General features: G+C 26.5%; 1 protein-coding gene across 1 annotated transcript in view; it reads left to right on the plus strand.

The window, feature by feature from the left end:
- The first annotated feature begins 5,656 nt into the window (after positions 1-5,656).
- The window catches only part of LOC117181685 (organic cation transporter protein-like), a 91,199-nt gene continuing 82,803 nt past the window's right edge, over positions 5,657-14,052 (plus strand). Inside the window, exon 1 of the mRNA XM_033374609.1 lies at positions 5,657-6,427. Within this exon, the coding sequence (XP_033230500.1) occupies positions 6,093-6,427 (335 nt within the window). The 5' untranslated portion in view covers positions 5,657-6,092. The remainder of the gene's footprint in view (positions 6,428-14,052) is intronic.

Consider the following 14,052-nt stretch of genomic DNA (forward strand, 5'->3'; position numbering starts at 1 on the left):
CAAAAAAGATTTCTTGGTTCGAGACGAATCGATTGACCTATAATATTGATAAATTTTATGAAAAAGTAAGGAAGTTATGGTTATTTAGAATATTTGAAAAATTGTTCTTTTATAGTTAAACTTTATTCATGAAGATAAAACAAAACTGATGCAAAAGCATAATAGATTCCTTGATCCGAGATAAATCGATTGACCTATAATGTTAATACATTTGATTAAAGAGTAAGGAAGTTAGGGTCCTTTAGAATATTTAAAAAATCACTTTTTATGTTAAACATTTTCTCATTCACATAATTTTAAGTTGATGAAAGAATAGAAACGATTTGTTGATTAAAAATAAATTGATTGACCTATAATATTAATAAACTTCATTGAGGAGTGAGAAAGTTATGGTTATTTATAATATTTGAAAAATCGGCTGTTTATAGTAAAACTGCTTTAATTAACATAATTCAAATTTTATGCAAGGATGGAAGAGATTTCTTGACTGCACACAAATAGATTGACCTATAATATTAAATCATTGTTTTGAAGAGTATGGAAGTTATGGTCATTTAGATAATTTGAAAATTTTTTTTTAAACAGAAAATCTCTTTTCATGAACATCATTCAAAGTTTATGTAAGAATAGAAAAGGCTTTGTATTTTGACTTCATCAATGAGAAAGCATATATATTTGCTACTTATTCGTAATGAGGAAGCAAAGTATTTATCACATGCGCTCCATAACATTGTAAATGCAAAATAAAGTACACTTATCCGAGATCGAATTCACATAGTTTTCTTTTTAAATAAAATATTTTTTGTTACAGTATCAACAATCATATTTTTCGTTAAAAATTGATTTAAAAAAAAATTTTATTGACTGATTCATCAATTATTTTTTTATAGGATGCATAGTTTTTGTTTTAAACGAAAAAGCATAAAAATAAACAAATGAATCAAATTTAGAAGTTCCGCAAGCCCCATAAAGTTTAATACATATTTCCCGTACAAACTAACATTTTTGTAAATTTGATTCATAATCGTCAATATTAGATAAATCGAGTTGAAAATCAACATTTCTTCTTACAATTAGCCACAGAATATGAATCAAAAATTAATTTTTAAATCTCACCCCTATAAGTCTGTTTTATAGGGTCTCCAAAAAATCCCATAAGTCAAAAATTGTGTTTGATTAGATTCTAATTTATTCTGATAATTCTAGGGTTGACAACTTTTCACTCAGAGCGAAATAATAATTAATGCAATTTAACAAACCTAATTATCTCAATTTATTACAAAAAATTCTCATTATATAATGCTAGAATGTTGCAGTTTCTTTGGAATGTCTAACTTTTTATCCAATTCTTACTTATTTAAAATCTTCAGGTTTTCTTTGAATTTTTAGTTTAGGAAAAATAATAAATATTTATATTATGATTATTATAAACAAAAAGGCTTTTGGTAACTAATTAGAGGGAAATTTATATTTAAAATAATCCATATAAAAAATTTGTCCAATATTCCAAATATCTGTATTATTTCAGAAAAAAACGCAACTTCCAAACAATTACCTATAAGAACATAGTTCTAAACAATAATAAATTGTTTAAAGAGTAATTTTTGTTCCTGCATTAGTTATTACTTCATTAGGTGAAAAGCGGACAAAAATAAAAAAAAGCAAACTGCAACTACCTAGAATTGATATAGGAGAAGATAGTTATCAAGAACAATAATTAGTTTTTAAAATTATTTTTGTTTAATTGCACTAATTATTACCTGACTGTACGTACGAAGTGCACAAAAATGTGAAATTTTTAGAAAAAACCAGCCGCTGTCTAGAATTATTATGGAACAAGATAGTTATAAACAGTAAAAACAGTTATAAACAGTTGAAATATTATAAACAGTTTAAAAAATTATATTTGTCAAATTCTATTGATTTTGACATCGTTCTGAGTGAAAAGTGGACAACTTGTTCAATATTTCAGAAAAACTGCAACTTTCTAGCTTTATTCAAAGGGAATATTATTAAAAATAATAAATTGCTTAAACAGTTATATCTGTTAACTCAAATTAATTACTACCTTACTTATTAAAAAATTAAAAATATGTTGAGAAATTCGTGGAAAACCCGTGACTTTCTAACTCAAAAAAAAATCTTAAAAGCCAATTTTTCACTTATAGGGTTTGTTTTGGAACCAAAAAAACAGACTTTTGGTGATGATATCTAAAAAGTAATTTTTGATTCCTATTCTATGGCTAATTGTCTATTTCTTATTAGAAATATGTGTTGAACTTCATGGAACTTTCGCCACCTTTAAATATAATTTTTGTAAACAAAATAAAAATGGATTTATTTTTGTGTGGATTTGAACAAATTTCCGGGTGATACGCATGAAAATTCGATGACAAAATTTGAAGAATCCTATTTAACATTTAAATGTTTTGTTGAAAGCTCATGTGTTTGGCTTGAAAATAAAATATTTTTTATACGTTTTGTTTTCCCTGTGGACCAAAAAACTTTCCTGGTAGAAGAATCGTCTGCTTGATTTTAAAAAAAGTTTCTTTATTGTCATTTTTTAAAAAAGTAAAAAAAAGCAGGATAGGTTTGAAAAAGAGTCAAATAGTGTCAATAGTGAGGTGAGTTCGAGGTTTGCACTATCAATAATTTTTCCTTTCTTGGTAAAAAATTCGGCTGTTTGATTAAAAAAAGGGTCTTTATCGTAATTTTTTGAAATAAAAAAAAATAATAAGATCGTTTAAAGAATAGTGAGGTGAGTCCTAGGTTTGCACTATGTGTAATTTTTCCACTGGGGTTCTGATGCGTCTTTCTTAGTAGAAAGATCGTCTGTTTGATTTTAAAAAAGTCTCTCTATCGACATTTTTTTAATATTAAAAGAATAGTTAAACAATTTCAGAAAAGTGCCAGTAGTTAGGTGAGACTGAGGTTTGCACTATGTATAATGTTTTGACCTGGGTTGTGATGAATCTTTTTGGTGGAAAATTCGTCTCTTTCATTTGAAAAAGTATCTTTATCGTCATTTTTTCGAAATAGTTAAAATAGTGTCAATAGTGAGTGGAGACCGAGGTTTTCACATTGTATAATTTTTCTACCTGATTTTTAATGCATCTTTCTTAGTAGGCAATTCGTCTTTTTGATTTGAAAAAAGTATCTTTATCGTTATTTTTTGAAATAGTAAAAAATTCTAAAATCATTTCAAAAAAGTGTCAAATAGTGCCAAGTGAGTTGAGTCCAAAGTTTGCACTATGTATAATTTTTCTATTTGAGTTAAAATGGATCTTTCTTGCTAGAAAATTATTCTCTTTGATTTGAAAACTGTCTTTATTGTCCTTTTTTGAAATAGTACAAAAATAGTAAAATAATTTAAAAAGTTTCAAATTAGTGTCAATAGGGAGGTAAGTTCGAGGTCAACACTATGTATGATTTTCCCAACTGGATTGTGATGGATCTTTCTTGGTAGAAAATTCGTCTGACTTGAAAAAAGTGTCTTTATCGTCATTTTTCGAAGTAGTAAAAAAAAATGGTATGATTGCTTTAAAAACTAGTGAGGTGAGTCCGAGGTTTGCACTATGTATAAATTGTCTATCTGTGTTGTGATTTATATTTCTTGGCAGAAAATTCGTCTGATTTGAAAAAAGTGTCTTTGTCATCATTTTTTTGAAATAGTAAAAAAATAATTTTGAAAATTGACAAATAGTATCAATACTTAAGTGAGTTCAAGGACTACCATATGAATTTTATATCATTTTTTGAAAGTAGTAAAAAATAGTAAGATTGTTTAAAAAATAGTGGTGTGAGTCCGAGGTTCGTACTATTTATAATTTTTCCATTTATGTTGTGATTGATATTTCTTGGTAGAATCAATCCATTAAAAAGAGGATTGAAAAAGTCTATTTTTTCGAAAATAATATAATAATAATAAAGACATTTTTAACAGAAATTTAACGGCTTGATTGTCTATTTATTGCACAAAAATATATATAAATTCTGAAGTGAAGATATCACTGATCATAAATTTTGTTCTTGCATATTTATACCATTATTTTAAATAATAGATACTATGAATTAACAAAAATTTGGTTTTAATATTAAATTATCTTGCTACAAGGAACAACCTTTTGAGTCACATTAGTGCTAAATGCCAAATATTAAAAAAGTCTTCCTGTAAAGAAGTTTAAAAAAATTATAAGTCGGTATTAGTAGATCATAAAAGATCATCGAAAGTTCGACAATAGGTAAACCTATGCGTTTTGAAAACGCCTAAAAATATAACATAAAATTTGCGTACTACCGTAAAAATAAGGGGAAAAGATACTCATAAGCGTTTTTTGAAAAAAAATTGAAACGCTTTTTAATAATTTAATTTTTTATTTCTTGATGTCGAATGATATTTAAGTATCACCAAGGTTGATATGAAAATTTTGTGTCATACCTTTCAAGCTATTTCGTGTTATCACTTAAGCCTCAAACCAACTCGACGTTTTCAGTTTTATTAACATTTCGACTCTGCTAACAGAACATTTAAAACTGAGTCCAATCGCTTTATCACAAGCAAACATTTTAAATCGACTTAAATTTATTTGATATAAATCACTCAGAATTTACCGTGCAATCACTGCAATCTCTCGCAATTAATCGTAAAATCACAGCAATAACTAGAAATTAAAAGTCAATCACTTACAATCACTTGCAATCACTTGCAGTCATGCAATCGACATACAACAGAATTTGGAGTTATGTACCCCACGAAAAACTGTCTTTACCATCATTTTTTTGAAATAGTAAAAAACTAGAAAAATAATTTGAATAGTGGCAAATAGTGTCAATACTGAAATGAGTCCAAGGTCTGTCCTATCTATAATTTTTCCATCTAGATTGTGATGGACATTTCTTTGGAAGAAATTTGTCTGATTTGAAAAAGAGTGTATTTATCGTCATCTTTTTTTTAAAATAATAAAATAATTTTAAAAAAGGGGCAATAGTGAGGTGAGTTCGAGGTCAGCAATAAGTATAGTTTTTTCACCTAGCTTGTGATGGATCTTTTTTCGTAGAAAATTTGTCTGTTTGATTTTTTTGATTTGATTTTTTTAAAGTAGTAAAAAATGGTATGATCTCTTCAAAAAATAGTGAATGAAGTCCGAGGTTTGTACTATTTATAATTTTTCCACCAGTGTTGTAAATGATATTTGGTGGTAGAAAATTCGTCTGATTTGAAAACATTGTCTTTATCGTTATTTTTTGTTTGAAATAGTAAATAAAAATAGAAATAATTTTAAAAAGTGTCAAATAGTGTCAATACTGAGGTAAGTCCAAGGTCTTCACTATGTATATTTTTTCCAGCTGGAATGTGATGGATCTTTCTTTCTAGGAAATTCTTCTGTTTGATTTGAAAAAGAGTGTATTTATCGTAATTTTTTTGAATTAGTAAAATTAAAAAAAGGGTCGATAGTCAGGTGAGTACGAGTTTTGCACTATGTAGAATTTTTCCACCTGAGTTCTGATGCTGATAATGATCTATCACTCGTTCATTTCTACCTAGAGAACATTGAATTCTGTTCTCCAGTCGATGAGAGTGGGAGACTTCTGGTCGATTATATAGCAGTTCTCGCTGCCAATCTTTTCAGTATTAGCTCTAAAGTCAGGATTTCTCCGTTTTCGGAATTAGCCTGCCGCCTTTCGGTTCCTTTCAATTTCCGCTGATAAGACCCACGAGTTCGGACAACAGACTCGATTCATGATATCCCCGCCAAGACGTAAACGAAAACAGAATTTAGAACGTGTGGTGTCTCGGTTCTCGTGTGGTCCACCCCAAAATTAGTTGGTGTAAAAATTTATTTAAAAATAAAAAAATAAACAATTCGAACCCCAAATTAAAAGAAAAGGAAAGCTAAAGAGAGCTTTTACTTTTCTGCTGAACAAAGAAGATAGTTAGATTCCAAATCTAAAATGTCTTTTATAAATAGTCTACTTTCTTCCCCTGATTAATAAGATAAATTAAAAAAAAAAATTAGTGGTTGCTAAAAGCCAGTCGCGTGTGAGCAAGAATCAAATTTCAAAATTACAAGTAAATTTTTCGAAAGTGAAAAATGCCACCTCAAGAAAATTTTGTGCCTGAAGCAGAGCATGTGTCAGAAAATAAAGTGTGTGGGGGTATTTCCCAAAATCCGTGCAATATTTCCACAATTAGTCAAAATGTGGAGTTGCCAAAAAAACAAAAAACCAGTGGAAGGGATATGGATTTTGACGAATTATTACCCTACGTCGGGGAATTTGGAGTTTACCAAAAAATTCTTTTTGTGCTTATGATTCCTTTTGCATTTTTTGTTGCCTGGGTCTACTTTTCACAAATTTTTATCACTCTCGTACCGGAAGAGCACTGGTGTCGTGTTCCAGAATTGGAGAACCTGACGATGGAAGCAAGGTGAATTTATAAGAATTAATTTTTTTTGAAAAAATTATTTTTCAGAAAATTATGAATGCGTTAGTAGATTTCTATTTTGTGTGCCAAGGAAAATTGCAAATAATACATGCTTTTGTGAAAATTGAGTCAAGGAATTGAAAAATTTATCAGGGAAAGTCAGGGAATGTCAAGAAAAACCTGACAGTCAGGGAATTTTGAATAAACTGAGGTTGAAGTTAATTTTATTCTTTGTTGAAAAGTCATTCTTTTTTATTAAAAATATTTGGTTGAAAGTTCGTCTTTTTTAGTAAAATATTAATCTGTTTGGTTGAAAATTCATTTCTTTGGTTGAAAATTGAACTATGTTCTTGGAAATTTTTCTTACTTGTTTGAATATAATTGTTTTTGATTTAAAAGAAAAATCTTTTTAAATTGAAACATTTAATGATGCATTTGTAGTTAAAAATTAATTTTGTTGACGATGAAAATTTAACTCTGCTTGGTTTAAAGTGTAACAATTTTGTTAAAAAATTATTATTTTTTTTAGAAGATTTATTTCTTTGGTTGAAAATTGACCTATTTTGTTGAAAATTCGACTTTTTTTGTGGAATTCAATTGTTTTCGATTAAAAAAAATTATTTCTGATTGAAATATCAACTATTCCATTTCTGGTATTTTTAAGTTTAAAATTTAACTACTTGATTGAATCTTTAAGTATTACTTTGCTAAAAAAATAAATTCCTGGTTGAAGAGTCATCTCTTTGGTTGAACATTGAATGAGCTTGTTTAAAATACGATTTTTTACTTCAAAATTAATATTTCTAAATGAAAATTAAACTTTTCAGGTTTTGGTACGGATTTATCTTTTTTTTGATAACAATTTAATTTTCTGGCTTAAAAATTTATCTCTTTTGTTAAAAACTGAACTATTAAGTTGGAAATTTATTTTATTTTCTTGAAATTTGTGTTGACTGAAAATTGAACTACTCTATTTTCGGTTCAAAATTCTCTGTTCTAGATAAAAATTAAATTGTTTCGTTTAATGTTCGTCCGTTTGTTTAAAACTTAATTTCTTTGGTTCGAAAATTCAATTAATTTCAAGAATATTTCTTTAAAAATCCTTATTTTGTTTAAAAATTAGTCTATTTTATTAGAGGATTTTACTAATTTGTTGAAAATTAGTATTTTTTGTTAAACTTAACTATTTTTAATTGAAAATACAAGTATTTCTTGTGAAATATATCAACTATTACATTTTCACCGACAAGTAATTTTTTCATCGAAGATTCATCACTCTGGTTGGGAATTTAACTATTTACTTGAAAATTCCTTTTCTCGTGGTTGGAAATTAAATTTTTTAATGAACAATTTATTTCTTCTATTTTTGATTCAGAATTTATCTTTTTTGAGCTAAAAGCTGAAAAAATAAAAATGTAAAACGGACAGGGAAAATCGAAAATTGGTCAGGAAAAGTCAGGAAATTTCGAAATTAGGATTTTTCAGCAACCCTGATAATATAAAAGCATTTTTTAAACTTTGTCTTCCTTTTAGAATTTCTTTCTTTACATTGATTAATATTGAAAAATGGAGATGTTGCAAATAGACATTTAGAATTGTTGTTGCATAAAATGAGTTTTGCAATATCGCTACAAAAACTGACTGACTTTAAAGGGTTTAAAGCCTATATTAAATGAGCGGAGCAATTTAATATGTAAGTTGCTGGGAAGTTAATGATCCAATTTGCATGAAGAAGTAAGTAGAGTTTAATTGAAAGTCCTCTTTCAAGAACTTCTAAAATAATATTTATAAAATTTTTATTGGAAAAAACAATTGTCGTGCAATTTTGTAATAACTAAATAATATTATTTATTTATTAATAAAAGAATTTTTTAACGGAAGAAATTCAATTGAAGATATTAAAAAAAATTCAATGTGCAGATTACTTATGATCAAATGAATTTATAAGAGTATTTTTAAAAATTATATTATTTTAATTCAAAATCGGATATTAGTGATTAAGAATAAAATATCTCAAATATCTCAAAAGTCAGAGGATTTCTATAACTTAAAAGAAGTATCAAGCAGAAAACATTTTTCAATTTTAATTTGAAATTGTTTTATTCCGTTTATAACCAATTTTAGGTTAAAAATTTTACATATTTAAGATTCGGGTATTTATTTAATAATGGTCAGGGAAAATGAAAAATCAATCAGGGAAAAATTAGGGAATTTTTAAAATTAAGTTTTGTTGAAATCCTGATATAATATTCTTGTTAGCCATTTATTTGTCTTGTATTTATATTTCTTTTTTTTGCAGTTACTTACTTCTAAAGATTACCTTTTTAGTTATAAATTTTATTATTTGTTTGAAAATTCAACAATTTCGGTAAAAACTGTTCCATTTTGGTTAAAAATTCAACTTGTTTGTTGAAAAATCAATTATTTTGTGGAAAGTTTACTGTTTAAAAATTCATATTTTGGTGTCGGAAAGTCAACTCAAATCTTTTTAAATAAAAATTCAATTATTTTGTAGAAAATTTATTCTTTTAATTAAAAAATTAAAAGGATAAGTAAAAATCTCATCTTTTTCGATGAAAATGAAACTTTTTGGTTGAAGATTCAATAATTTTGTTAATAAGTCATCTTATATGGTTAAAAATTTAACTCATTTGTTGAAAATTCAACTGTTTGGTTCAAAATTGGTCTATTTTGGTAGAAAATCCAATTAACTATTTTCATAGGAAATTCACTTCCTATTTAGACTCATGTTGAAAAGTCAAATAAAAATCTTTTTTGCTTGAAAAATTAAATCTTTTTTTTTAATTTGTCAATTTCATTTGAAAATTCTTTTTTTTCAGTAGACATTTAATCTTTCTTGGACAAAAACGAATCTCTCAAAGTAATCGAATTTTTCAACCGAAAAATGTCTGACTGTAAAATAGTTTACCTGCTGCTAATATGTATTGCCATCGGCTGTGTGTCACTGTCTCACAAATAAACAATTATTTTTTTTTAGATTTAATTTTTCGCTCAAAATTAATATTTTCTAGTTGGAAATTCAGTTTTTTGTACAGGAAATTCATCATTTGGCTTGAATGTTTAACAGTTCAGTTGAAATCTTTTTCATTCGTGAGAAAATCTTTGTTTGTTGAAAATTCTTTTTTTTTTATTTTAAAAAAATTTTTACCTTTTCTGATTAAAATATCAACTATTTCCCTTTTTCTGTAAAAGTTTATCTTTTCAGATTGAAAATTTTATTATTTCGTTGAAATTTCGTATTATTTTGTTTAAATTTCAAGTATTTTGTTAAAAGTTCGTGTTTTATAGTAGAAAAATAGTTTTTTTCCCAAGTGAATAAATATATTTAAATAATTTGAATTTGAAATATTGTTCTATTGAGTTTATAAAAGATACGACACTAAAAATATTACGAGATTCAAATGATGGTATTTGAATGTTAATTGGCAGGGAAAATAAAAAATTGTGCAAGGAAAAATCAGAGAATTTTGAAAATTAAGTTTTCACCTTGAAACCCTGCAAAGCATGTATTATGTTATTTTAAATATAAAAGATTCCCTTAGTTTTAAGACCCATATCTTATTGTTTCTGGAAACGTACAATAATAGTGGGAGGGGGGCAATATTTTGTTACGGTTCTTTACAGGGGGGGGGGGTATTGTTGAGGGGGTTTATAATCTATTACGTAAATTAAGTACGGCCACTAAGGAATCGAGATCAAAGGCCTTAAAAGTTTGTTCAATGTCCCTGAAAATTAGAGTGGCTTCAAATCTGACTCAGGGTCATTTCCGGAAAAAGTGGGTTTTTCAGTTGACCGAAAACCATACACCGTAAACTGGTTTTAGGATCCGAGAAGATGTGTAACTTATGTAATATTTATGCTTGAAATCGGATCTTATCATAGTTTAATTTTTTTTTCTATCAAAAAATATTAAAAATCGATCTGGCACATCTTATAGTATTTGATTTCGTTCTTTGAAAAATTTTCCAGATAAAAAATGACCTATAAAGAATGCAATTTTTAAATGTTCGTGGTAAGCTCAAAAATGCTTCTTTTATTTCAACATTTAAAAATGTTTCTAAAGATTTCAAGAATAAAGTTAAATTATTAATATTAGCTTTTTTTTTATTAGTAATAGTAGCTTATTTATATGATGAATATTGAATCAAAACAATAAATCTTAAATAAAGCAGTTTAACTTTCAAAAAATGTAATTTAATTTTCGACCAAAAAATAATTGTTCAGCCAAGAAGATTATTTTTCTGCTAAAAAGATGGATTTTTAACAACAAAAAAAAACATTTTGTCAACTACAAAAGATCAATTTTCAATTCGAAGTGGAATAGTTGAATTTCCAGTTAAAAAAATTAGTTTAAACTAAAAAAAATTTAACGAAATAGTTCAATTTTCACTCAAATAGATGAATCTTTAACTAGGGAAATTGTTTTTAACAAAGTAGTTTAACTTTCAACCAATTGCAGTTAAATTTTAAATAAGAAAAAAAATGTTGATACAAATTTTTTTGACAAAGTAGTTCAATTTTTCAGCAAAGAAATAAATCTACAAATAAAATTAATTTTCAACTAAAAGTTGAATAGTTTAATTTTCAGTTTAAAGAATGAATTTTTATCTAAAAAAATTATTTTTTCTCGTCATTTTTAACAACAGTTATATTTTTAGCCAAGAAAATTAATTTTTTTACGAAACAATACGAATATTGAAACAAATAGTTGAACTTTGAACTACTAAATATATAACAGTTACATTTTTAATTGAAACAATAAATTTTCAACAAAGTAGTTTACCTTTCAACCAATTTAATTGAATTTTCAACCAAAAAGATACCTCTTAAACCAAGAAGATTAATTTTCTACAAATGAAAATGAATTTTCAACAAACAACATGAATTTTCTACCAAATGGTTGAATTTTCAACTACATATCAGTTTTCAACTAATAGTGGATTAGGTAAATTTTCAGTTGAAAAATATAATTCAATTTTCAATTTTCACAAAAATAGTAGAATTTTCAAACAGAAAAGATTGATTTTCAACAAAAAATGTAACAGTTGATATTTTAAATAAAGAGAGAAATTTTTTACAAAGTACATGGATTTTTAAACAAATAATTGAATTTTTAACTAAAAAAACTCAAAATTCAAATAAAAATGGAAAAGTTTACTTTTTAGTCAACCCAATTACTTTTCATTTTACAAAAAACTAATTTTCATGAAAAGAATTGAATTTTCAACCAAAACAATTTTAAATTTTAAATAAAAAGCAGTTTAATTTAACCACAAAAGAGGAAATTTCTACAAAGTACATGAATTTTTAACTAAAAGTTATCTGTATTTAACAAAAAATGGAATTTGTTAAATTTTCAGTTAAGAAAATTAATTTCTAGCTACAAAAAAACGAATTTTTAAGAAAATAGTTTAATATGTAGCTAAAGAGACAAGTCTTTAACTAAAATATTTTTTTTTTACCAAAGTAGTTTAACATCTAACCATGTAGTTGAATTTTCAACCAAAACTGATTAGTTTTCAACAAAGTCGTGAAATTTTAATTTCCCACAAAAAAGATGAGTTTTTAACAAAATATTTGAAATTTTAAGAAAACAGTTAATTTTCGACCAAGAAAAGTGAGTTAAAAAAAATTATTTGAAATCAAATGGTCAAATTGAAAAACAAAAACGATGGAACTTGTACTAAAAATAGTTGCATTTTTGAGCAAATAGTTGAATTTTTAAATTAAAAAAATTATATTTTTAGAAGGCAGTTGAATTTTTAACAACAAAGTTAATTTCAAGCCAAGAAAGATAAATTTTTAACTAAAAAAATGACTCTCACACCAAAAAGGAATAATTTTTAATTGAAAGAATAAATTTTCTATTCAGAAAAACTAATTTTCAACAAAACTTTTTAACATAAAATTTGAATTTTGAACAAAATAATGAACTTTCTAATGAAATACTAGTTATTTCAACCGAAATTGATCAATTCTTTAGCAAAAATATAATAGCGGACTTTTCGACGAAAAAACATTGAATGTCAACCCAAAATAGTTGAATTTTCTTATTGAAAGAAAAAGCGAAAGTTCCTTGTAAACGGGAGAAATAAGAAAGAAAAGAAAAAATGGGAAAAGGAGGAAATGGGAAATGAAGAAAAAGGGGAAAGATGAAAAGAGGAAAGGAGGGAAGGAGGAAAGGAGAAATAGAGAAATGGGGAAAGGGGTGAAAGCCTAATTTGGACCAGAGCCGAAATTAGGCTAAATAAATTATTTGAAAGCATTTTGAAATCAGTTTTTCTTCAAGGATGCGAAGATGCGTTTCTCTGAAAAATGCGATTTGGTCATTGAGATAATTAAAAGGTCGTGATTCAGTTAAAATATCAATGCTGGTCTCATCACGCTCGCGACTGCGTAATCCAAAGAGCGAGTGCCATTTATGTAGATTGAGTTGCGTACATGCTTTGGCGAGAGAAACACGTGAACTGTGAATATTTCTTGATACCAAATGAATACATGTAGGTATTCTATTCATGCGCGAGAAAGCTAATTATAGTCTTAGAAAAACCCTGAGATATGAAATTACAAGTCATTTTACCATATTTATCCATCAACTTTGATTTCATCTCTTACATCTGCAACCTTGTTATGGATTTTTAATGATTGGATTCCTTGAAATAGAATCAGTTTAATATCAGTAGAAAAATTAGTTGCAAGACCCAAAACTGTAAGTCCTCAAAATAAGGCTCAAAAGAATAAAAAAATGAGACACAAAAAATAAGTCGTAATAATAAAAGGCCAAAAACTGTAAGCTCTACAAATAAGACCCAAAACAATACCAAAAATGAGACTAAAAATATATGATACAAAACTAAAAGTCTAAAAAATAAGACCCAAAATAATACCAAAAATTATACCCAAAACATAAGTCCTAAAATTATTAGCCTAAAAACTGCGAGTGAAATATAAACTATATATAAACTATAAGTCCTGGAAATAAGGCCCAACATATTACTAAAAATTATACCGAAAATATAAGGCCCAAAAATACAGACCCGAAATTAATACCCAAAATATAAGACCCAAATCTGAATGTCCGGAAAATAAGGCCCAAAATAACAGCAAAAATGATACCCAAAATATAAGTCCTAAAAATATAAGGCCGAAAACTATAAGTCTTAAAGACAAGGCCCAAAATAAGACCAATAACTATAAACTATAAAAACTATAAAAAAGATTCCAATGAATTTTCAATTTATTTCAATGATTTAAAGGGATTTCAAAAAATTTAAAAGATCTTAGTTTATTTTTTAAAATTCCAAGGAATTTTAAAGATCTTTAAAAAGTTTCAAGCTATCTTAGAAGATTTCACAGGTTTTGAAATATTTCAGGGTATTTTTAAATATTTCAAGCAATTTTTAATTGCTTTTAGTAGTTTGAAGTTATTCCGAAGGATTTTAAAGGTTTTAGAGTATATGGCAAAATTCCAGGGCATTTTTAAGAGCTTCAACTTTTTCAAGCTACTTCAAACGATTTCCAAGGTTTTGAAATATTTTAGTGTATTTTTAAAAATTCCAAGCAATTTTTTTAAGTTTCCCAAAATTTCCCTTCAAATAATATTAAAT

This window comes from Belonocnema kinseyi, chromosome 10 (assembly GCF_010883055.1).
Source record: "Belonocnema kinseyi isolate 2016_QV_RU_SX_M_011 chromosome 10, B_treatae_v1, whole genome shotgun sequence".
Taxonomy (NCBI): Eukaryota; Metazoa; Arthropoda; class Insecta; order Hymenoptera; family Cynipidae; genus Belonocnema; species Belonocnema kinseyi.